The sequence below is a fragment of the Dasypus novemcinctus genome, chromosome 5 (assembly GCF_030445035.2).
Source record: "Dasypus novemcinctus isolate mDasNov1 chromosome 5, mDasNov1.1.hap2, whole genome shotgun sequence".
Lineage (NCBI taxonomy): Eukaryota > Metazoa > Chordata > Mammalia > Cingulata > Dasypodidae > Dasypus > Dasypus novemcinctus.
Genome location: NC_080677.1, coordinates 101,924,644 through 101,950,700, shown reverse-complemented (window position 1 = coordinate 101,950,700; position 26,057 = coordinate 101,924,644). Strand labels below are relative to the sequence as shown.

The 26,057-nt window shown below is 35.8% G+C and overlaps 1 protein-coding gene across 1 annotated transcript in view; it reads right to left on the bottom strand.

Annotated features, from left to right (window-relative positions):
• Positions 1–8,988, bottom strand: part of LOC101416849 (hyaluronidase-4) — a 32,743-nt gene extending 23,755 nt beyond the window's left edge. Inside the window, exon 1 of the mRNA XM_004478249.2 lies at positions 8,035–8,988. Coding sequence (XP_004478306.2) covers positions 8,035–8,988 — 954 coding nt within the window. The remainder of the gene's footprint in view (positions 1–8,034) is intronic.
• Between the last annotated feature and the right edge of the window lie 17,069 nt (positions 8,989–26,057).

Genomic DNA, 26,057 nt, shown 5'->3' with positions numbered 1-26,057 from the left:
GCCTAAAAAAGCTTGCACCAAATCTTGATGTGTATTTCTTTCTCTCCCATTTCTCAGCAAGTTCTGTTCTTTTCCCTATTTCCCAATAAATTCTTTTTACTGGTGTAACAAAACTGGCATGTTCTTAAATTCATTTGTGCATCTTAGCCAAAAACATAGAGGAATCAAACACTTTCCTGTCTTCACTCCTAGAAGAAAATGTAGGAAAACATTTTCAAGAACTGGTGGTGGTACGTGGTGCGTTCTTAAACCTTACATCAAAGCACAAGGAAGGAAAGAAAACATGGATAAATGGGACCCTTTCAAACTTAAACATTTTTGTGATTTGAAGGAATTCATCAAGAAGTTGAAAAAGAAGCCCATTCAATGGGAGAAAATATTTGGAAACCACATATCTGAAAAGGATTTGATTTCTATTCTATATAAAGAGATCATACAACTCAACAGTAAAAGAGCAAGTAATCCAATTTAAAATATGGGCAAAAGATTTAAATAGACATTTTCCCAAAGTGGAAATACAAATGGCCAGAAAGCACATGAAAAAATGTTCTATATCATTAGCTTTTAGGGAAATGCAAATTAAAACTACAATGAGATATCACCTCCCACCTCATAGAATGGCCACTATTTTTTAAAAATTAGTGCTGAGTAGGATGTGGAGAAAAAGGAACACTCCTTCTGTTTCATGGTATTGTAAAATGGTGCAGCCTCTGTGGAAGACAGTTTGGTGATTCCTCAGGAAGCTAAATATAGAAATGCCATATGATCCAGCAATTCCTCTACTAGGCATATGTTCAGAAGAATTGAAAACTGTGACACAAACAAACATCTGCACACCAGTGTTCATAGTGACATTATTCATAATTGCCAAAAGATGGAAACAACCCAAGTGTCCATCAACCAATGAATGGATAAAAAAAATGTGGCATGTACATATGATGGAATACTATGCTGCAGTAAGAAGAAATGAAAGTGGGACACATATAATAACATGGATGAAGCTTGAAATATGATAGGTAAGCCAGATACAAAAGGAAAAATACTGCATGGTTTCATTAATATGAACTCATTACAAATAATAAATGCATGGAGTTAAAACCTAGAATATAGGTTATTAGGAGATAAGAAGAGGACTGTATGTAGAAGTTTTAATTAACTTTACTGTAAAAGGGTATAATGTATGGAGTTGATGGTAACACATTATAGTGAGCAGCAGCTGGTTTATAAATGGGAATGAGGCTGGAAAGTGTTGTCTAGGGATGTAAATGTCAACTGAAAGAAAACTAGAGAATAATCTAGGGACTGAATTACACAGTGAACCAAGTGGTAGATGAAGACTGTAGTTGATGGTCCAGATGCAAATGTGTCCTTCTATGAGCTAGAGTAGATGTACGTCACTATTTTAGGGTGGTGGGACTGTGAAGAAGCATGAGAAAAATACAACTGCTGTAACCTATGGAGTGCAATCAATAGCAATACTTGTAATATTCATGCATCTATGCCAAAGATGTACTTTGTTGATAATGGGAGAGTATGGAAAAATTGTACCATGTACACTATGGACCATGGTTGGTGTTAATAGTCTGATGATATTCATAATCTGTAACAGTGTTCCACCACGGTGTGGTATGTTGGTAAAGGGGTGTTGTATGGAAATTCTGAACATGTGCAGGATTATTTTATGAGTTCATAAGTTCCATAATAAAAGTATATTTAAAAAAAATAATAGGGTGGCTTGGGGGGGAATACACCAAATGTAAGATATGGACTATAGTTAATAATAAGATTTTGATGATATTCTTTCATAATTTGTAACAAATGTCTCACAACAATGCAAGTTGTTGTTGGTGGGTTGATGTATGGGACTCCTATATGATGTTATGATGTTTGTTTTGTAAGTTCACAACTTTTACAATACACTTATTTTTTGTGTATGTTCAGGTATGAATTATATACTTCAATAAAATTTAAAATAAAATAAAAAAGAAAACAAACAAATCACCATTAAATGTACCAATATGCATATTATGAGGGTCCCTTAAGGAGAAGATAAAAAAGGACATAAGGAATATTCAAAGAAATAATGGCAGATAATTTCCCAAATTTAATGAGAGACATTAATATATATATATATATTCAAGAATGCAACAACAAAAAAAAGCCCATTCTGAAAGCCTTAAGAGAAAAGCAAAATTTAATGTAAAGAGAGCCCAAATAAGATTAAGTACCCATTTCTCACCAGAAATTATGGAAGCAAAAAGGCAGTGGGATGAGTTATTTAAGAAAACAATTTGCAACCAGCTATTTTAAATCTGCAACACAGCATTTAATAATGAGGGAGAAATTAAGATATTTGCCAATAAACAAAAGCTGAGTATGTTTGTCAGCACTAGAGATTCCCTATGAGCAATGCTAAAGGGAGTCCTTCAGACTGAAAGGAAAAGACACTAAATTGTGTATCAAAGAGACATAAAGGTATAGTTAACTATAAATGCAGTATTATTGTATTTTTTGTTATGTAACTCCATTTGTTACTTCTTGCAGTTTCTAAAATGCAGCAGCATAAATAGGAATGTTAAGTATATCGTTTTCATAATAAAATATATAAAAATATAATTTATAGCAAGTAAAACAAAAAGGTGGGGGATGGAAAGGAATAGGAATAGTATTTCTGTATGTTATTTAAGTTATGTTGGTATCAAATAAAACAGATGATTATAGATTTTAAATGTTACTTTAAGCCCCAAGTTAACCACAAAGAAAGTAATCGAAAAATATATAAAAGGTAATGAAAAGATACTCAGAATGGGACGATACCAAGAATCAAACAATTGTGAAATTAACAAAAGAGGAATAAAAACATATAAGACTTACAAAGACCAAATAGCTAAAATGGCAGAAAAACTCCTGTATGAAAGTCCTAGATGAATGAATGATACCATAAAACAACTAGTCCTAAAGCACATATATAGCACACTTAACCCAAGAGCAACAAAGTATCCAGTTTTCTCTAGTGCACATAGGTAATTAACCAGGATAGATCATGTATTAGTTCACAAAATAAGTCTCAATAAAATTAAAAATATTGAAATCATACAATGTATCTCTCCAACCACAAAGGAATGAACCTAGAAATCAATAACAAGAAAAATAGGAAAATTCACAAATACGTGGACATTTAGCAGCACACTTTTAAACAACCAATTTATCAAAGAAGAAATAACAGGAAATTAGGAAATATCTTGAGGCAAATTAAAAAGAAAGTACAACAAAACAAAACTTATGTGATACAGAAATGGTAGTGGATGAGACAGTCTCTAACTGCTTATATTAAAAAAGAAGAAAGAGCCCTTCAGGCACCTAAAACTCATAACCGGAGGATCTAGAAAAAGAAGAGAAAACTTAAGCAAGAGCAATCAGAAGGAAGTAAATAACAAAGATTAGACTGGAGATAAATTAAATAAAGGTGGAAAAAAAAAACACAGAAATACAGAGACTCAAGAAAACCAGAAGATTGTTCTATGAAAAGACTAAAAAAATCAATATATCTTTATCTACAGTGACAAAGAAAATGAGAGAGATGATACAATTAAATGATACAATTAAAATCAGAAATAAAATTGGGGGACATTACTATCTACCCAATATAATTAAAAAGGATTGTAATAGGATACTATGAACAACTGTACCCCAACAAATAAGGGAACGGATGAAATGGACAAATTCCTAGAAACAAACAAATTATCTGACTCAGAAGAAATAGAAGATCTCTAGAAAAAATAACAAGTAAAAGACTGAATCAAGAATGAAAACCCCACATTAAAGAAAAGCCCAGGACCAGATGGCTTCACAGGAGAAGTTACTAAACATTCCAACGTAAATTAAACCACTCCTGCTCAAACTCTTCCAAATATTGAAGAAGACAGAACACACCCTAACCCATTCATTTTAAGCCCAATATCATCCTTATATATAATACCAGTAAAGATATCACAAGAAAATTATATACCAATATCCCTTATGAATATAGATTAATATGCCAGCAAAGACAATCCAATAAGACATTAAAATAATCCCTCACCTTGATCAAGTGGGCTTTATCCCAGGAATGTAAGCATGGTTCCCCATAAGAAAAACAATTATTAATAATTTAATACAACACATAGATAGAATGGGGGAAGAAGTACATGATCATATCAACTGGTACAGAAAAGGCATTTGACAATATCTAGCACTGCTTCTTGATTAAAACACTTAGGAAACAAGAAATAGAAGGAATCTTCCTCACCTTAAAAGGCATATATGCAAAACCCACATCATACTCAGTGGTAAGAGACTGAAAGCTTTCCTTCTAAGATCAGGAGAAAGAGAAGGCTACTCAATGTCACCACAGTTATTCACCATTGCACTGGAAGTTCTACCCAGAGCAATTAGGTCAGAATAAAAAGAAATAAAAGGAATTCAAATTGGAAAAGAAGAAGTAAAATATTCACTATTTGCAGATTACATGATGCTATATAGAGAAAATCCTTTAAAAAATCCATAAAGAAGCTAATAGAGCTACTAAACAAATTAAACAAAGTTGCAGGGTACAAGATGAATACACAAAAACCAGTAGTGTTTCTATATACTAGTAATGTTGCAACCAAGGAAAAAATCCATTTACAATAACAACTCACAGAATAAAATATGTAGACAAATTTAAACTAGGCAGTAAAGAACTTATAAACAGAAAACTACAAAATGATTGCTAAAAGAAGACCTAGATAAATGGAAGGGCATTCTGTGAGTGTGGATTGAACGTTAAATATTGTCAAGACGTTAATTCTACCCAAAGAGAGTTATGGATTCAATGCAATTCCCCTAAAATTCCAACAACCCTCTTTGCAGAAATGGAAAAGCCAGGAAATAGAATTTATTTACCTGAAAATAAGAGTAAACTTACAGGACTGAAACTTCTCAACTTTAAAACTTATTGTAGGGAGTGGAGTGGATGTGACTCAAGCAGTTGAGTGTATGCAGGTTTGGTTTCTGGTGCCTCCTAAAGAAGATAAACAACAAGCAGACAATGGGCAAAAAAGAATAGCAAAGCAATTAGCAAAACAACTAGCAAGACAACTAGCAAAACAATGAGCAAAAACAAACAAAAAAAGAGCAGGGAGGGGCTATGGATCAAGCAGTTGAGTGCCCACCTCCCACATGGGAGTTCCCAGTGTCTCCTAAAGAAAACAAAAAAACAAAATATAAAAAACAGACAATGATCAGACAACAAGCAAAAGACAACAAGCAGGCAATGTGCAGACAGTGAACAGATAATAAATGCAAACAATGAGCAAAAACAACAAGCAAACAGATGAGAGAGACATCTCAGGGGGACAAAACTTACTGCAAAGCAACAGTAATCAAAACGGTATGGTACTGGCACAAGGTCTGATACATAGATTAATGGTATTCAACTCAGAGTTCAGAAATAAACCCCCACATCTATGGCCAATTGATTTTTGACATGTGTGCAAAGTCCTTCTAATGTGGGAAAGAATAGTGTGGTGGTTTGAAATTATTTTATCAATCCAAAAAATAGAAAGATTATAATTGTGGACTAAATTCATTCCTGTGAATGTGAGATCCTTTCAATTGTACTGTCAGTGAGGCGTGACTCAGGTTGAGTCTCTGCCCTCTTACTGGGTCTGACATAAACTGAAATACATGGGAAAAGTGAGCTCTGCTGTATTTGAGCCTGCCATGTGAGAGAAAGGAGAGGCTTAACAGCTGAGGCCAACGATATAGGAGCTATATGCCTGACAGCTTGCAGCTGAACTCAGGATATAAGCAGAGCAGCCAAGCCTGGGAGAGGAGGCATGGTAAAGGACAAGTCCCATGCTTGGTTGCCCACAGCTGAGCTCCAGGAGACAGTACAGCCTAAAGGGGAAGACAGAGACCAGGCAGAGATCACCTGCCTTCTTGCTTCAATATGTGGCAGCTGATTTTGGTGAGAGAGCACCTCTTATGGTGCCTTGAGTTGGACTTTTCATGGTCTTGGAATTGTAAGCTTTTACCCCAAGTAAATCACCTTTATAAAATCTAATCCATTTCTGGTACTTTCATCAGCAGCCTTTTGATAAATTAAAACAAATAGTACTTTTAACAAACGGAAAATTGGATATCCACAGGCAAAAGATGAATGTGGACAATTACCACCCTTATATACAAAAATCAACTCAAATGTATCAAAAAGCTAAATACAAGAACAAAAAAGCATAAAAATCCTAGAATAAATCATAGGAAAGCATCTTCAGAGCCTTGTGTTAGGCAATGGTTTCTTAGGAATTCAAGCAACAAAAGAATAACTAGATAAATGAAACTTCATCAAAATTAAAAATTTTTGTACATCAAAGTAGTTTGTCATGAACGTGAAAAGACAGCCTACTGAATGGGAGAAAATATTTGGAAACTACATATCTTATAAGGGTTTAAAATCCAGAAATTATAAAGTAATCTTACAAATCAACAACAAAAAGAAAAACAACTCATTAAAAAATTGACAAAAGATTTGTAGAGACATTTCTCCAAACAAAAGGCCAGTAAGCGCATGAAAAGATGCTCAACATCATTAGCCACACATGAGATATGATTGCACACACATTAGAATGTCTATTATTAAGAAAAAGAAAAAAAACATAAAATGAAAAGTTTTGGAAAGATATGGGAAATAGGAACACTGGTTCATTGGTGTTGGAAATGTCAAATGGTGCAGGTACTATAGAAAACAGTTTATAGGTTCCTCAGTAAGTTAAGTATAGAATGACTTGGCAATCCCATTTCTAGGTGTATACCAAAAAGAATTGAAAGCAGGGACTTGAAGAGATATTTGCACACCAAGTTCCTGTGACATTATTCACAATTTCCAAAAAATGGAAGCAGCACAAGTGTCCATCAACATTTGAATTGGTAAACAAAATGTGGTATATACATACAGTGTACTATTATTTGGCTATAAAAATGAATGGATTTCCGATATGTGCAACATGGATGAGACTTGAAGACAATATGATGAGTGACACAAAAGGGCAATTTTGCATGATTTCACTGATATGAAATATTTAGAATAAGTGAATTCCTAGATTTACTAGTGACTAGGGATGGGGCTTAGGGAATGGGAGTTGATGCTTAATAGGTACAGAGTCTGCTTGGGATGATAGAAAAGTTTTGTTAATGGATCGTGGTGATGGTGGCACAACTATGCATATAATTAAGCACTGGTCTGTACGTCTGAATGTGGGTTACAGGAGGATATTTTAAATTGTACATATGTTTCTGGAATAATTTTTAAAAAACAATGGGATGTTACAACATAAACAGTGAATCTTATGGAATGGAGTTAACAGAATAGATTAATCATAATAATATTGTTTCAACAATTGTAACAAACATTCAATTTGTTAACTCTAGGGAAAATTGAGTTGGTAAGAGAGCTCTCTGAGTACTCTTTAGTTTCTGCACGATTTTTCTGTAAACCTACAACTTCTCTAATAAAAAATAAGTTAATTAAAAAATAAAACATTTATATTTTACTTCTCTTAATATTTGAGATGGTGAGCCTAGAAGCAGGAATGTCTTCAAATCCACTCCCTCATGTAAGAACAAATGCAAATGAATCCATTTCACAACATCCTCTCTGGTTCTGTAAACCGCATACCCTCAACCATTGTAATGACTTCTCAAAATGGGCAGTAAGGGAGCACAATCAAAGTAGGGGAGCAGAAAGTATGGTAGTTGCTGATTACATACTTTAAACCCCTTTCCTCCTTCCTTCTTAAAAGGAATACAATAAATAAAATAATCAGAAATCAGATTGTATAAGTGAAGTCTTAGTGGATGACTAAAGAAAAGAGAAATTATTTCCGTAAAAGAAAAAATTATTTCCCTATTTAGCAGACTATTAAATGGAAATTCTTCAAACGTTATACTTAACAAAGGAATGTCTCTTTTGGGATACAAATGAAACACCCCACCATTAGGCTAAGAGCTTCTTACCGTAGAAAGAAAAAATGAAGGTTCGTCTCTGTATCCTAGCCTTGTGTACACAAATACAGGCAGAGCATAATCATGGCATGTCATGGCAGAGATCCTCATGGATTCATGCACCCGGAATTGTGAGAAGAGCAAAATGTTCTCACTGACGCCAAGGGGTTTCCTGACACCAATAGAAGGGTATAAAGCAGCGCTGCTATTCCAGAGCCAAGAGAGCTCATTGTTCCTCAAAACTTCCTCTTCTGGGCATATCCCAGTATAGTTTGGGGCATATACATTATAGTTGTGGCAATCAGGATATAAATAATAACCCCAAAGACCCTTGGGTCGGCTCTTAATTCCCAATTGGATGGTTTCCTTCATGAAAGCTTTTGCACTTTCTTCAAAGGCTGCTTTGGCCAAATATTCAATGTCAGTAGCTGATACATTCTCTTGCATTTCAGAAACAAGCTTTCTGGACTTCTGTCTGTAGACCTCTTTTGAGTTCCAGTTCCGGGCCCACTGGGGTCTCCAGTATTCCCAGTCTATAACAGCAAGCCCACTGAAATCTTCAGCAGGGATGTAATAGTTAACATCTTGGTCAGCCTTTTCCAGATGTACTTGCAAACTCATGTTCTGGGGAAGGCCCCCATTAATGGGAACCCCCTGCGATGTATACCATGGATAGTATCCCAATCTGTTGAAATAAAATATAGTGACATTTTGCCCCCTGGCCTTGGCCAGAGGGCTTCCAATCACCTGGAACATTTTCAAATTTATTTTTATATTATATTTTCTTAAGCACTGATCTGTTGGAGCATTCCAAGCCGCTATAAATGGCTTCTTTTGGTGAATTGGAAGCCGGGCAGGTTTTAGAGAAGAGATAGACTTCAGAATTAAAAATATGAACAGCCATGATGTGAGAGGAATCAGCTGAACAACACAAAGCCTTAATTGTCCTTCAGATAATATTTTCATGATAAGATAAAAATCTCACGTTATCTTCTGTCTTAATGCACATAGAAGACCTGTGGAGACATATTTTCTGTTATTATAATTTTGAGAACAAAGCCTCAAATATTGAATGGATATTATTATAATCATTATTTTAGCATTTTATGAAGTATATTTTATTTAAAGGTCTTAAAGAAGCCTAAAAATAAAATGAGATAGTAGCAAGTGTAGTATCCTAGCTTCTATTTGGAACCCAACAATGCAATTTAACAAACACTCATGCATCAAATCCTGTGACCAAAAAGAGAAAATTAATAAGATGTGGCCTTTGCGCTCAAAGTGCTCTTGGTCAAATAAAAGATGTAAAATGATATTCACAAACATTTTGGGAAACTCCTCAAATCCCAGACACTGTGTTTAAGTTCTTTATAAATATTTACCTCATTTACTCATATAATAGTTGTGTAAGGTAGTTATAATTACATCTCCATTTTACAAATGAGGAAACTGAGACCTAGGGAGATGAAGGGGCAGGCCTGAAGTCACATTGCATAAAAGAGAAGCAGAGAAAAATTGTCACAATCAAAATGCATAATGAGTGCTTTGGGAAAATTTATTTAAAGAATTACTTCTGGGGATATGGAGTAAATGGAAAGAAAAAATTGCCAAGGAATGCTGCAGAGAAGATGTGACATCTGAGTTGAGACAAGAAGACAGGTATGAGCTTGGAAGGTAAGAAAGGGAAGAAGATAGACACTTCTTTGTCAAGTTTCCTTTCTAGTCATCTATTTGAATAAACTACTCCAAATTAATTATTTTTGATTACACTTGTTAAAGGGTTTATTAGCAGAAAACCTTTGCTGTCTTCTACACCATTAATTGAAATTCATTCTGCTTATGCCTATGAAGTTAGGGTGTACAGAAGACATTTGTCCTTTGGCTGAGTGCACAGGGGACGGATTCTTTTCCTCTGTAATGAATTCTCTACCACATGAATGTTGTTGGAAGATAGATCTCATATTTGATTAAATAAACCAAAATATACATGTACTTTCTCAGCCTTCCTATAAAGAGGGTACTGATATGTGATCTTGGCCAGGCGGTTTAGATGTCCCCTACTCGAGACTTTGGTTTGGATTCCTGAGCATTAAAGAGGATGAGGAGTGATGGTGCTAGTGGGGACAGTAATTCCAGTGTCCAGAAGGAGAAGTATATAGGGGGGAAGTAGGGGGGGGTGGCGCAAAGCTGGTGCCCAGGGTGCTAATGTGTAGAGGAAGTTTTGTCTATAAGAGTGTTTTTATGCTAAAGTCAGCAAGGTTTGGTTTGGTTGCTTACAACCAGGAACTTTGATTGATACAGACTCTTTCCATGGAATCTGTGGGTTGTGAATATCTCCTCCTTTACAAAGCCTCCAACATGCAGTTATTAGTTTTAAACACCAGATGTCACCAGCCTAACTTCATAGCACTTGGAGGTATAGGCCTCTGAACGAAGTAAATAAAAAATTTTAAGGAATTTTTTAAAAATTATTCAAAGACTTTTAAGAAGTCTTGATTGATATATATTAAACGCCAGTTTTGAGGAACTATGGAGATAGGTATTTTCTTGATTCATTTATTCAATAAATATCTGTATTTCTCCAAAACACAAAGATAAAAAAGATTATGGTCTGAGGAAAAGTATTTCCAATGGATTCTAATTTTACAAGTAGAAGAAAATGTGGTCCACAATACTGCTCTTTAATCTTTGATTATCAATTATATGCTGCCTCAAAATAAGAAAAATTGCAGCAAATAGCTGCGATGTTAGGACAGGGGGGAAAAGGCTTTTCTTTAAGCCTAAGTTCAGACTTTCTTAGCCTTATTATGTACCAAAAAACTCTTTTCTATCAGAACGCTTCTTGCTTATGGATTTATTCAAAACAGGTTTCACTGTTTATTGTTTCCCCTTTGGTCTTGACCCCTTATCACTGCAGTGGAACTTCCTTGTGTTTCCAAGTGATTCTTTACCCCTAGCCTGGAAAGTTACTCTTCTCCTTATTCCTGTTACCTGGAGGTGCCTGTTACAAGCAAGGTTGCTGGCATAGTTCCTGACACAATGCCTGGGTGCACAGTAAAGGCAGGCAAAATAAACAAGTAAATTTCTGTGCCCCTGTCATCTGTTGTCTGGGGCTCAGGTTTCTGCTTCCCACGCAGGCAGGTCCCTGCTGCTGGTGTGCCCTCTGCTGCTCTCCAAGCACAGCACGGCTTTCTGGGAGGCCTTCACCTGGCACCTCCCAGACACTCCTCAGCCCCCAAGCCTCACTCCCCCATGCAGTCTCTAGTTGTCTGCTTCTCCCCTCCTCCTTCAGCAGGAACCAACCCGGGCCTGCTCTTCCAATAGTCCCCTCTGCTCAAGAATTTCCTCTAGACCCACTTTCCTCACCTCACCTACACCATCAAAATCCCCACTGCTGAGCACTACTTGTATCTTGTAGCATCTCAGTTGTACAACTATCCACACACTTACTCACAGGTCACCAGGAGCAAACTTCCCTTTCATTCTTCCCTTCCTCCCTTCATAAATTCACACAAGGTTTGATCCTCTGAACAAATCTCTGAAGTGATCAAATTTTAGTTAGTGTTGGCACAATATTGGATGTGGGGATGAATCAGAAGTTTAATCTACACTTGTCCCAAATTTTATCCACCAATTTTCTCTCCTAAGCAATAAGGTTTCTTTGGGGGACTTATATGAAGGACCAATTCCCTTGCCTCAACAGGGACACTTCTGTAAAGACATTTTTAATGGCTCTGGACTAAAAGAATCCCAGCGAAATGACACAACTGTGAAAGCCAGAGATTAAAGGGAAGGAGATTTCTCCTCATATCCCCCCTTCTGTTGGAAGGAAGAGTCACAGGGAGGAAGGCTTAGCCTGCTGCACTTGACTTCAACAGTTCTGATCCCATTGCTCAACTGACAGGGGCTCATCAAAAAGCAGCAGAAGGTAAGGACTGCCTTATTCCAAGCAACCTTATTCACATCATTGTGGTTCTTCCGTTCTGATTGTGAAGGAGCTGGTTAAGTCGGTATGGGGTTCCCCTGGGGGACGCAGGCCTGTCATGTACAGAGACAAGAGTCTGGAGTGAAATCTCTAACACTGATTATTCCTAATCCCAGCTCTCATTCCTGCCTCACCAAAGTTTATTGCTTTGGTGTAAAAACAAAAACAAAAACAAAATGTAGCCCTTGGCATTGAAAAAGTAGCCAGACTTCACAACTATGTCAAGTTGTCCTCTACTTGATATAAACCACCTTACAGAACAACCGCTGACAAGGTTACTCTGAGGTCATGATAAAAATGAGACAAAGCAAGGCCTTACCATAATTTTGCCTATGCACAAACAAAAGCAAGGTCTCTGTGCAACCCATGGAATACCAAACAGTGCTCTTGTTTGCTAAATGAAGGAATGTGTCTTCTTTACCCAATCATAGAATTGCCCCTGCTTTCTAACAGCAGCCAATCTATAGCAAACCCCAGCTTTCTTAAACCCTCCCCTAAATCACACAGCACAAACCCTAATCCTAATATCCTCTTACAGAGACACTCCAGCGTTCTTCAGGGTGAGGGTTCTCCCTCACTGCAACAAGAAGTGACCACAGCTCGTCTATCTACAGGTGTGTTGCTAGTAGCCTCTGGGGCATTGGTACTGTAAAGGCAGTGGTACATTGTGCTTGTTCATACGTGAACTCAGGATGTTTTTATTGAGTGCCTTCTATGTGCCAGGCTCCCAAACAATAAGGAACAAAACAAACAAAAATTTCTGCCCTTAGTGAGTGTACATTTTTGTAGGGGAGAGAGACAATAAACAAGATTAATAAATTACACATATAGCACATTGGAAAGTGATAATAGTAAAGAAGAAAAATAAAGTAGGTTTCATTTTTAGAAGGAATGGCCTGGGAAGGCCCCACTGATCTGAAGGCAGTGAAGAGTGAGCCTGGAGGATGTGTGGAGAAGGTAGGGCAGAGCAGGTGCAAAGGTACTGAGGCAGGAGCATGCCTGCCATGTTTGAGGAACTTCAAAGAGGCTGTAACTAAGTAAAGGGAGACAGAGAGGTAAGTGGGAGGGTCTCTTGGGACCTTGTAGAGACTCCAACTTTCACTCTGAATGAGATGGGAAAGGTTGGAGGGTTTGAAGAGAAGAATGACATGATCTGACTCTGACTACTGGTTGAGGCACACTTGAAGAGGCACATGAGAGGAGCAGGAAGGCAACAAGGAGGCTCTCGCAATCATCCAGGCAGAGATGAGAGTGGCTTGGACCAGTTATTTAGAAGAAATTCATAATATTTTTAACTATTACCATCCAAAAAACAACAATATTGTAAGTAAGTAAATTTATCACAATAGCTGTATTTTCGTTTTGAGTGTAACTCTAATTTCTGTTCTTGTGCATGCAGTGTAGTTTTTTAATTCATGCGCGTGGTGATCCATACTGAGCTTCAAGGTATTGACAGGCTTTTAAACACATACATATCTCTTAATATTACTGTTCTAGTAGGAGGAATTAATTTTCCTAACCTATATCTTTTTTGTCTCTTTTGTTCATGATATTAGGATTTTGTTTTAAAAAGTTTAAAATGCAAATACTGTGCTCCTAAGTCCATAAGGACTTAAGAATGTATTCTGAAGGTCGTGATTCTGAAGGAAGTCAGTCAGTGTAATGTTTTATCTCCAAACTCTCAAGTTAAGTACTGACCAATGTGATATTTTGTGGCAATAATAAAAATATACACATAAATATTCATCAGAATGGAAGAGCAAAGCCATCAAGGTCAAAGTAGTTCCCTCAATTTTGCAGAATAAATTGTTAACCTGCTCTTTAATAAAAATTGTTTTAAAATAACAACTGGGCAGCCTTTGTTTCTCCCTCTCTGATTACTCTTACTGTGTTAGTGTAATTGTTAATCGAAGTCCTATCCTGATGGTTCTTACCTTCTTCTCCAAGTATCCCAGAAGGGAAAAAAAACAAACATATTTTTATATATTTTAATGGTAGAAGTTTTTCAATTAAATTTCTCTTAAAAGCTCAATGCCCATTGGTTTACAATATAATCCACTGTAATATCTCTTTGAATCCCACAATTTGTCATTAGTTACTATGTTTTATAACAGATCTATTTATGCCATTAGCAAAGAACACTGGTGTCACTCCATCTGAACAAATTTTGAATCTACAGTGTTGACTTGATTGTGAAAACTACTTCCTTTCTAATCTTCTTAGAGTAAGGTGAAGTTTGTAAATATATGAAAATGACTATTTCATTGTCACTTGTGCTAATGGAAAATTCACTGTTATTCATTGTGAAAGGCTGCATTTTTATGAAGCAAGAACAGAAGCATTGTCAAGAAATGTAATTGTATAATTGTCTTTTTATAACACTGTATGTACTTAGTCTTTGTCAAAAGTTATTATTACTTCTCATTCTGGACTTGAAATTTTTTGCAGCCAAGATCAATAGCTTTCTTGGAAGATCACACAAAGTCTTAGGATCACATTTCTAACAAAACGTTCCCTCTGTCAATCTGTTTATAACTAAGCTCTTAAAAATAATATTTAATTGATTTAAGCCTTCAGCTTTCTAATTAAAATCTGTGAACTATGAAACAATCTAATGGTATGTGAAAAGTTACTTAATCCTTTTCAAAGTCTATTGTCAAAACTATAATTTACAACACCCTTCTCCTCCACCTATAATGACCCCATCCATTGGGATGAGTAGTTGAGGCTGAAGCTCAGGCTTGAGAGCTGGAGAATTTGATTCTGGAGCCAGAGATCCTGGATCTGAATATTAGTGTAAAAGACTAGGATGGGTGGGAAGACACGTGAGAGACAAAAGTTGTGTCCAGATCACATTGTCTTATTTTATATAAACATGCTTAATTTGAAATTCTGCCTTGGTCCTAACTGGATTGGCTTGGAAACTAAAGTTGACCTGGTTTTGCAAATGGCAGCAATATTTCAGTATCGGCATATATATTGGAACAAGGCATGAGCAGGTAAAATGTACAGGGATTGACTTCACACTGTTTACAAAGAAGAAAGTGTAAAGAACTACATTACTGATGGGGATGCAAACTAGTGTAGTCTATTTTTTAAAAACCCAAAGATACTCCCAACCCCAAGGTACCTGGGGTGGTCTAGGACTTTCATACCCCAGTTTGGAAGACTCTATGGAGTTTGGGCCACTTAAGGTCTAAGTGAGAGGCAGGTTCCTAAGCCTGGAACCCTTTGAAAAAGCCAGAATTTTAGCCCTGTGGAAAGAAAAAAGACTTGGGAATGAGATGACTCTGGTTTCAAATCTCACTCCTGTCATCTACTGGTTATATCAAATGGCTACATACCTCCTCAGTTTCCTCATTTGTAGAGTGAGGACCACCTCATGGTGTTATTGGGAAAATTAAATAATACTAGAAGCTAGCATTTATAAGGTACATTCTTTATACAGAGCAAATTGAAAATTTCTTTCTAAATTACAAAGGCACAAAATATTTCATCTAGAAATTCTGCCTTTCTATTATTCACTGCAGTACTTGCTGTGATTGGCAAGACTGGAAACATGTCTAGAACTAAGAACTTGGTTAAATAAATTATGTTGTCCTACTCAATGGCATACTCTGCAGCTGTAACAAAGGATGAGTTTGTCTTTACATACTGATATGTATATTCAGCAGATATTACAATTATTCTTTAAATTATATATTTGTTTTTTACGCGTGTACCTAAACTTCAAATTTTAGGAAGTTATAAAAGTAAGATGTGTGAGGATGCTGCCGTTTTCTAAGGACTGTGATGGTTAAGTTCATTTGCCAACTTGGCTAGGCTATATCAAGTTGTTTGGTCAAGAAAGCACTGGTCTGATTGTGACTGTGAGGGCATTTCATGGATTTAAATCATCAGTCAGTTGATCACATCTGTTTTGGCTGATTACTTCTCCAGACAACAAAAGAGACTGTCTCTAGCAATGAGAAAAGTTTCATCCAATCAGTTACAGGTCTTAAGGGAGACCTGATTATTTCAGCAGTCAGAAAGCAGAAATTCTCTCACTACTTCAGCCAGCCAGGTTCTCTCGGGGATTTCATCTTTCCTTTCATCAGAGTTCTTTACTTGCAGCCTGCCATAGTGAATTCGGCTTACCATCCCCTTGTTTTGAGGAGAAACAGGTGACTAGGGGAGAGAAGTGGGCAGGGGTTGGGGCCTGCTGTGGGTCGACTTGTGTCCACCAAAAGATTTGTTCAAGCCCTACCCCCTTGTACCTGTGAATGTGGCCTTATTTGGAAATAGGGTCTTGACAGATATAATTTGATGATATCTAAAGGACACCAAGGATTGCCAGAAGCCAGGAAAGAAACATGCAACAGATTCTTCCCTAGAACCTCAGAGGGAGCCTAGCTGGCCAATACCTTGATTTCGAACTTCTAGTCTCCAAAACTGTGAGGGAAAAAATTTCCATTACTTTAAACCACATAGTTTGTGGTACTTTGTAATGGCAGCCCTAGGAGACTAATACAGGGAGATTTCCTCGGGAGGTGTTCTTTTTTGTTGATGTAGTATCAACTCAAAAATTAATTTAATTTAAAAAACTAATAAAGTTCTTTGAAAACCAAAGGAAGATACAAATTGACTCTGACTATATAGAGAATCAGGCCTGGCTTCCTAGCAAAGCTAACACCTGAGTTGGATTTGTTACAAAAATAATTTCTTTAATGCTATTGCTTTTCTACCACCTGGCAATAAAAAGTCCTTTTAATGAAATAAGAAGGTTTTTTGTTTTGTTTTGGGTTTGGGATTTTTGCTGCTGCTGCTGTTGTTGTTTTGTTTGTTTGTTGTTTTGTTTTTTTTTTAATTGGAAGTGAACAGCACCAGCCAGAGCTTTAATTTAGAGCTTTATTCTGACAGAAGGGTATTAGCAGCTAATTATGGGTTGGATGATTATCAATGCTAAAGTAAACTAACAGTGGTTAATGGTTTAGCAAGTATTCAGCAGTGACACTGAAGATAGGCTTAAAGAAATTGATGAATATAATTAAACACCTCAAATTGTAGTGCACAATACCATACATTATTTATAACAAGTGGAAAAATATGCTGTAGAATAAGCCTTTTGATTGTAAAATGTAACAAAACTCTGGATACAACAGATGAAAACTTATGGAGGAATTAGATATGAAAAAGCTGCATTGGTTGTTCTTTCTCATTTCCCTAACTTGTAAGTTTTTAGTGACTTATCTAATCTATTGTTTTTCTTTATTTTTAAAGAAGATTTAGATTACATCAAAGTTTCATCGAAAATGTAGATGATTCCCATATACCTCATCCCTTCCCCCTTTCACATTTTCCCCTATTAATAACATTTATCATTAGTGTGGTACATTTGTTACAATTGTTGAAAAAATATGGAAGCATTGCTACTAACCATCATCTTTAGTTTACATTATGGTTTATGCTTTGCACTGCCCAATTTTATAGATTTTGACAAAATATATACTGGCCTGTATCCATCACTGCAATGTCATGCAGAACAAGTCCAGTGTCCCCAAAATGCCCCATGTTATACCTGTACTTCCGTCTTCCTCCCCTCAAAACCTCTTATCTAACCTAATTATAAATAACTCAGGAGCTGGAACTGAATAAACTTGTTCAATTTCAGACGATTTTTTCTTGGATTTTTTAAGCCCTTCAATATCTTTGTATTTCACCCAATTATACCTTTTAAATGAGCATTTACTTCTGATCTTGTTTTTTATTCTTCAATTTTTATGATACTATTTTTATTTTCTTTTATTGTTTCTCTCTTTACACTTTATTTTGTAAATCTTTTCACACACACATACATATAGATACACACATGTATATATATACATGTACATGTATAGAAATAAACATATACATACATGCACATGGAGCACATATATCCACACACATATATAAACATTACATAAATATATATATTACTCCCCCCTCCAATAGGGTGAACTTGGGCTCCATTACTCTCTGTATATTTACATTTTTGATCAGTTGTTCTGTGTAACAACTTTTCCATCCCTGGCACTGTATCTCCTACCACCCATGCAGATGCCTTTGTCATGCTTCTGGGGCTCTGACATTCTGTGCTGGCCACAGAGACACTCTCCTCACCCACACACACCCTGCATGGCACCCTCCTCACCACTCAGAACCCAACAGCCCATGTCAGGCCACTTGACCCCCTACTTCCTAGGTATCGGCATTTTCCACAAAGCTCCCTGACTAAATTTAATGTGTAGCTAGGACTGACAGCCAATGTTCTATGTCCACTTAGTTCACACTCATGAAGCAAATACCTAAATTAAACTACCTGAAATATCCTTATCAGCTTTCAGTAAACCTGAATAGTCAAGACTATCAAAATAAAATAATTTTTAAAATGTGGCACATAAAGAAAGAGCTGTCGAAATTGTGTTGGCATGTGTTGTCCTTCCCTTTTGAATTTATGTTCTGTCACTAGTGACGCAGGTATTTTGTTTCTCCTTCTAAGGTACTAAGCTTCTATTTCAGTTACAGGGCTGGGTAATTAAAGAAACTCTTGATATTGCAGTTGAATCAGTCTGATTTCCTTCAGTTTTAATAACAAATAGTATAGATTATCATGTAGTAAAGTGAATTATGCTGCAACTTCCCTTAAAAAATAACTTTTTAAAATGCCAAATATACATATTGACTTATCATTAATATGTATGAATTTTAAAAAGATCATTAGAGAACTTCTGCATTTAGTTGCCCTTTTACTCAATAAAAGAACTCTGCTGCCCTTGGATAGTAAAAAAAAAAGTTGAGTTTTTGCATCAGTTATAATAACATATACTAACCATGAAAGTGAAATACATTTTAATTCCTTAAACATAAGTTCATTTGTTCAAGACTGTGCAAGTCTTTTAATTAAATGCAATCTACATACACAAGCCATATAATTTGAAAATATTTTGAAATAGATTTTAATTTCTAAATGTAAGCCTTGGGAGGGTCCCCTTATATGACATTCTGAGATATTCCTATCACTGATTCTGGGTTGGGATAATACTGCAATAAAGGTTGCAGAAGCAGTCCCAGCATAGAACACTAGCCATTACTTGAACCATGCAACACACTGTCTAGGAAATACTGCTTTCTAAATAATGGGACTCTTTTCAAATATACATAAGAGTTTCATTTACTTGGATCTATTATGAACACTGGACTTGTCATTATGGTTAAGAGTCTTTATTTTGAAGAAAAAAGGAAGAAAGGGAGAAAGGGAAAAAGAAAGAGAAAGACAAATAGAGAAAGAAAGGAGATGGTTCCTGTTAGAAATTCATAGCATCTGCAATTCTAGCATACACAGAAAAATTCAAGGAATGTGCCAAAGTAATGCAAAGACAAGTGATTATAGATGCTAGTCAAGTATAAATATAACTTTAATTATTGAATTTTCTAAAGCTCTTTCTGAGAAAGAATCAGATTCACATAGAAGCTTACTTGCTAAGAAGTGTATTATGATTATGATTCTCAAAAATTATAAAGAAGGGAAGCTGCTGTGGCTCAATTGATTGGGCTCCCATCTACCATATGGAGGCCCGGGGTTCGAGTCCCGGGGCCTCCTTGTGAAGGCAAGCTGGCCCACGCGCCAGAGCTGATGGCCCGTGTGCCACGGAGAGCTGATGGCCCATGTCCACAGAGATCTGACGGCCTATGCCCATGGAGACTGATGGCTGGCACCCATGGAGAGCTGGTGCAGCAAGATGACCCAACAAAAGGGAGACAAGCAGACACAGGAGAACACACAGCAAATGGACACAGAGAGCAAACAACCAGCAAGTCACAAGGGGAGGGAATAAATAAAAAATTTTTAAAAATTTTTTTTAAATTATAAAGAACATGAACTTTCAATCTCTGCATGTGAATCATGTACAGTTGTTTTTTACTTCTTAGATTAACTTTCTCCATTTAGCACCTTTTCAACTCTTTACCCATGACTCTACTTAAACATTAAGAATCTGTGATACTTCAGCAGATCTTCCTGCCATCATCAAAATGAATTTTAACTTAAAAATAAGACTGAAATAATTCCTGTGACTAATCTCTCTTAGATATTTCTACTGTCACATAGTGTATGTTAGTAAGATAAGTATTCCAAGTAATAACAGTGCTAATGTATATCAAATTTACTCGAGGAATTTTAAAAAGCCATGAAGCAACCTAGTATCATTCTTTTCTAATTTGACCTGAATGACCAGTAAGAGGTTTTCATGCTGCTATAAAAGAGAAAACAGGCAAGAAGTATAGGAAGAGAGGTTTTATGTAAACAGGTGAAATAAAGACTCAACATAATTATAGAGGGAGATATTAGTTTTTTCCTGGGAGGTTATTGTCTTGTTGTATATTTATTGTGAGGAAACTGGAAAAAAAATAAGTCTACAGATCAAAATTAGTTACTCTGGATCTTTCTACAAAGTTAGAGATATTAAGTTTCACTGTCCAAACACTATTATTCAACTAATAATCTTTGATATATGTACAGGTGGACAGGTGTTTTCCTTATAATTAAGAAAATTTCTTGACTAATATATTCTCTCTCCATTGAATTAAATGATTTTTACCTTGTTCACATTGCTTTAGTATTTATTCTTTATTTTCTGAAAATCTAAATTTCAACCTACATCTATCTATCTATCTATCTATCTATCTATCTAATCTACCTAATCTATCTCTTTTTCCTGGTGTCTTAGAAATGTTCTGATTTGAGGTGCCTGTTGACTCTCATCTCTAAACACTTATATTAATATTTGGAAAAAATTAAAACCTACATTTATTATAAAATATCCATTTTCTGAACATCTGTGAAAAATGTTACATGCTTCCTAAAATCGACAATGTTTGTTCTAAATGACAGTCCTAACACTACCCATCAGAGTAGGAATAACAACTATGGAACACATCTTTTAAAACATACTTCATTGCAGATTAGGCAAAAATATTGATCAAATAAAGAAATGCACTTATAAGTTAATGGACAACATTTATGTCTACAAAATTAGCTTGAAGAATTTCATATCATCAATTATGAAACATATTAATGATATAATTCTGTCATAAAGTCCAGTGTTCTTATTGCTTATTTATAGCTGGTTTACTAGCCTTCTTCAGAGAATACATTTTGATGCTATTACAAAGTAAGTATTAGATTATGAATATCCATCATAGTTTAAGAAACTGCTTATCAAAGAAACGGTGTATGTAGAAGAAAAGAAATGAGACATGCCTTGAATAGTCATTAAAGTAAGAATAATTTTTAAATACAAGTGTATAATAAATAAAAAAGTATCTGAAATTTAATTTATAACTCTCGGTAACAAATGTATTTTTAGGGTGCTAGGTTCACAAAAGCAATCTCACATTAGAACAATGCCATTTTTGAAAAGTAAATAAAGTAAGATGTGCTAGAAAAGAAATTGTGGTGTATCAAGAAATTAAAAAAAAAAAAGTTTTCTTTTCATTCCCCTAAGAAAGATATTTCTAAAAACAGTTCTTAAAATTTCAAATAAAACAAAAAGTGTATTTTACCTTTGCTTTTGTTTCCTGCTGGTCCTTTAGTCACCTGATGCAAAGTAGAGGTTGAATGGCAAAGAATGCCCTGCGGTGGTTCAGAGAAACATGTTATTACAGGGGTGACTCAGTCCTTCAAGTTTAACTGGAGTCTTGCATTAAATCTCTTTATAACTGAGGTTAGACTCTCTTAAAAGCATCTTGGTATAAGTGACCATTGCATTCTGAAAATATCTTATTTAAATTCACTGACTTAAAAAAAAGAAGAAAACGTTGATTCAGACTTTTTTGGAAAATTGGGAGGTAAAAAGACGGTATGTTTAGGATTTCCACATTAAAGAGAAAACAGGGGTGAAGTACATTAAACACCGCAACAGGCATTAATTTAAAAATACACCCTAATGTGTTACTCTTGATGTTAATAAAATAATTGACTCTTAACAGAAAATTAGCTATCCTCAGCAATTACAAAAGTAGTTTATACAATGAATAGTTCAAAAGGGTAAACTTAGCACATGCATTTACTGCCTCATCTTCAGGACACTTCCTTAGAGTAAATATAGTATAAAGTTGAAAATAAGAAGGCGTGACATGGCTCAAAGACTGAAATGAGGTTGAAGTGAAATAATGAAAAAAAAAGGTATAAGAAGCATAACAGAAAATCACAAAATCACTCTAGATATATGAGCTGTTCTTTCCTTGGAGAAAAAGAGTCTCAGTGGCAACAGTTCCAAAACAAGAAAAAAAAAAAGAAATGGATAGAGGGCCAATTTTTAAAGCAATCAATTAAAATTCACTTCCCATATAGAAGAACAAGTAGACAATTCAACTTCTCAAAGTATGTAGTATAGCAAGCAGAAGAGACATTTAACCTCGAGACATTTAAATATAGAGAAAGATCTTTCTAGGTAAGGTTCACAGTTTGACTGTTGGTCTAAATACAGGAACAGAGCTAAATTTGATCTAACTGGGTCTTTCAAAGGGCATGGAAAGAATAATTAAGGAAAGGTGGCTCAGGGAATTACACTTCTCTCCCATAATAATTCTCCTTACTTTGATCATTGTCAGGGTTCTTCCAACTTGTCTGTTTTCTGCCAAATGCTCCAGATGAAATCTTAATTGTCATCATTACACCAAACTCGATCACAGAATAGACAGTTCATTCTTCCATTCAACACAAGAATCCTGTTAGTGGACATACTCAAACAAATACAGGGGGAAAAATCCTATGATGGTTTCATTAATAACTTTGGTTCTTCAAAAATAAGAATGAAACAACCCAAGGATCATGAAAGAGAAGAGATGAACAAAGGGAAAAGTGATCCCAGAAGAAATGGAAAACAATAAGCTGTAAAACGATGTCAAAACAACAACAAAAATCTCAGTGAAGTTCACTAAATTATTGAATCTACAAACCAAATTAAGGCTACTATGAAAAAGGAGGAATCATAATACAAAAAAGACATTTAAGTTAAAATATGAGGGAAGTGTACATGGCTCAGCCATGATAGAGCACCCGTCTACCATATGGAGGGTTCAGGGTTCAGTCTTGAGGACCCCCTGACCTGTGTGGTGAGCTGGCTCATGTGAAGTGCTGCTGCCACGCACAAGGAGTGCTGTGCCATGAAGGGACACCCCTGCATAGGGGTGCTCCACATGTAAGGAGTGCACCCCACAAGGAGAGCAATACTGTGTGAAAAAAAATGCAGCCCACCCAAGAGTGGCTCCAAGCACATGGAGAGCTGATGCAGCAAGATGATGCAACAAAAAAGAAATGCAGTTTCCCTGTGCTGCCAGGAAATGCAAGCAGATGCAGAAAAACACACAGTGAATCAGACAGCAGACAATGAGGGGAAGGGAAAAGAAATAAATAAAAATAAGTCTTTAAAAATAAAAGTTAAAATATAAGTGTCAGAATTTGGTTTATGCTAAACTAGTATTCCAGAAGAATATGTGAGCAAATATATAATAAAAAACAAAAAAGACAAAAAGTTGAAAAAATATAAGAGCAAAGCAACACACAATATAGATCTAGAAAAGTCAAGACCCATCTAATAGTAATTTTATTAGTGAAAAGGAAGAGTGAAAGAAAGGAACCCATTTGAAAAATAATGAAAGAAAAGTACTCTAAGCTGAAGAAGAGAGTCTAAATAAGAAGAGAAAGTAAGAAGGCTTTGTGCTAGAGTAGTCATAGACACAATTAGTACCCATTTCCCAGGCCTCTCCTACTCCCACACCTGCTTTTCTGTTGTGTACAGGTATTTCCATTCCATAACCTGGGAGAGATATTGGATCTAATAAAAAGGCCTGACCATACCTTAAACCCAGAAATTGGAAACAAGCAGCCCTAGCTGCTTATAAAGGTGGGAAATAGTGACAGTGTCCCCTCTCACTGGCTTGCATAAATACCACTGCCCTTGAGCAGCACAGATTTGTCTCTCCTCTTCACAGTGAAGTGGAACATGCAGAGCTGCCATCCACCACAACTCGGATCTGAACAGTAGGCCTCCCTTGGATAATGGCCACCATGGGATCTCTTTCCCTGCTCTTTTGGACTCTTTGTAAATGATAAAGTGGTCTTTGTTGAAAGTTTCTGTTGTGCCTGAGCCTGTGTTCCCATGATGCACCATGTAGCAACTTGTTCCACATCTTTTAAAGAATGTCTCCAATATAAAAATAATGACAAGAATTTATTAAAACCAGGAAGTACATTTATGGCATACATACTTCTGTAAGATGAAGACATATATTCCTTCTGATCAGAAAATGGCTGGTGTGAAATTGTCAGTGACTGGGAAAAACAATAGTCTGATGAAAATGTTAATGTGAAGTTAAGATTTAATACGTCATCGTTCAGGTAATTCAGTAGGAAGAGGAGCTTTCTTTGAGTTCATAACATGTAATATGTACTATCCATCATCCTAGAAGTTATTTCATTTACTAAAGTGATTTGTAATATTTATAATATATTTTGCTTAAGGCAAGCCCTTTATTAATTTCTAAGAGAATTATAAACATAGGAATGGCATTTAAATTTTGATCTTTTATTTAAGAAAAATAGTGATGTGTTTTGTTTTTAGAATAGACATATTGAAGACTTCTCATTTTTATGAGACAATTGACTGTTATAGTTTGGAAACACAAACTTATAAAAGTCAAAATAAATTACAGCCATAAATATAGTATTTACTATTTTTCCCCTTTATCTCACAACTATTGTGATGTCTAAGCTCATGTGTCAACTTGCCTAAGTTAGGGTCTCCAGTTGCTTGGCCAAGCAAGTACTGGCCTGATTGCTACTATATGGACATTTTGTGGGTTTAATCATCAATCAGTTGATTGCATCGATTGCTGATTACATTTAAAATCAGAAAAAGAAATTGCCTTCAGCAATGAGAAAAGTCTCATTCAATCAATTGAAGGTCTTAAAGTGAGACCTGATGATTTCAGCTGTTAGAAAGAATATCTAATTCTACTTCAGCCAACTCATTTCTGGGGAATTCAGAGTTGCCAATCCCCACTGTCACATGAGCCAATTCCTCTAATAAATTTCATGATATTTATATACATACACATATCTCCTCTGAGTTCTGTTTCACTGGAGAAACCTTATATACCTACCTCAGTCCTTCTTCTTATGTCCTGATTTGGAACTGCTGTAGCTTACACAGTGGAAAAAAATGATGTGCATCCTGTGCTGACACATTCACTGATGATTGGGTGAAACTGGCCATGACTTTCACTCTCTCTGTATCGTATTTTTTATCTTCATATTGGTAATAATATTTATTAATATCTTTCTTTTCCTGCTTTACAGCAAATCATTGACTATCAAACCCCTAAAATAGTAGTTGAAAACTTATAATTACTGTAAACATGGAAGAAGCTATTCCTTGACACCTATCATGGCTTAGTATCAATTTTAATAGTTGTAAATTTTGTGCTTGAGTAGAAGAGTCTAGTTGCTGAAATTGTACCTTTAGTCCAGTAGGATACCTACAAAATGGACAAACTTAGCAAATAGCCCTAAATTTTCCTTGCTATGTTTTAGTTCCTTGGCTGCTCAAGCAAAGAACACGCAATTGTTCAGCTTAAATTATGAGAATTTATTTGCTCATGGTTTTGAGGTTAAGAGAAATTCCAAATCAATGCATCAAGGTGATGCATTCTCCCAAAATACTACAGCATTCTGGGGCTGGTTGCCAACAATCCTTAGCACTTAGCTTGTCAGTTTTGCATGTAGTCCACAGAGGTCCACTACCAGACAACAGAGCCTTCCATAGATCTTTCCTACACAACTGCATTTCCAATCTTCACTTGCCCTGAAATGGTTGAAAGTTTCTTGTTCAGTTAAACCCTCACATGGAGCACTAGTCTCTGGTGACTCACTTTCTGAAAGCACAAAATTTTCTAAACTATCAGTTCCTGTTTTCACTGTACCCAAAAATTCAGTTCTAAGCTTGTACATTTTCTCTCACATTTTACTATA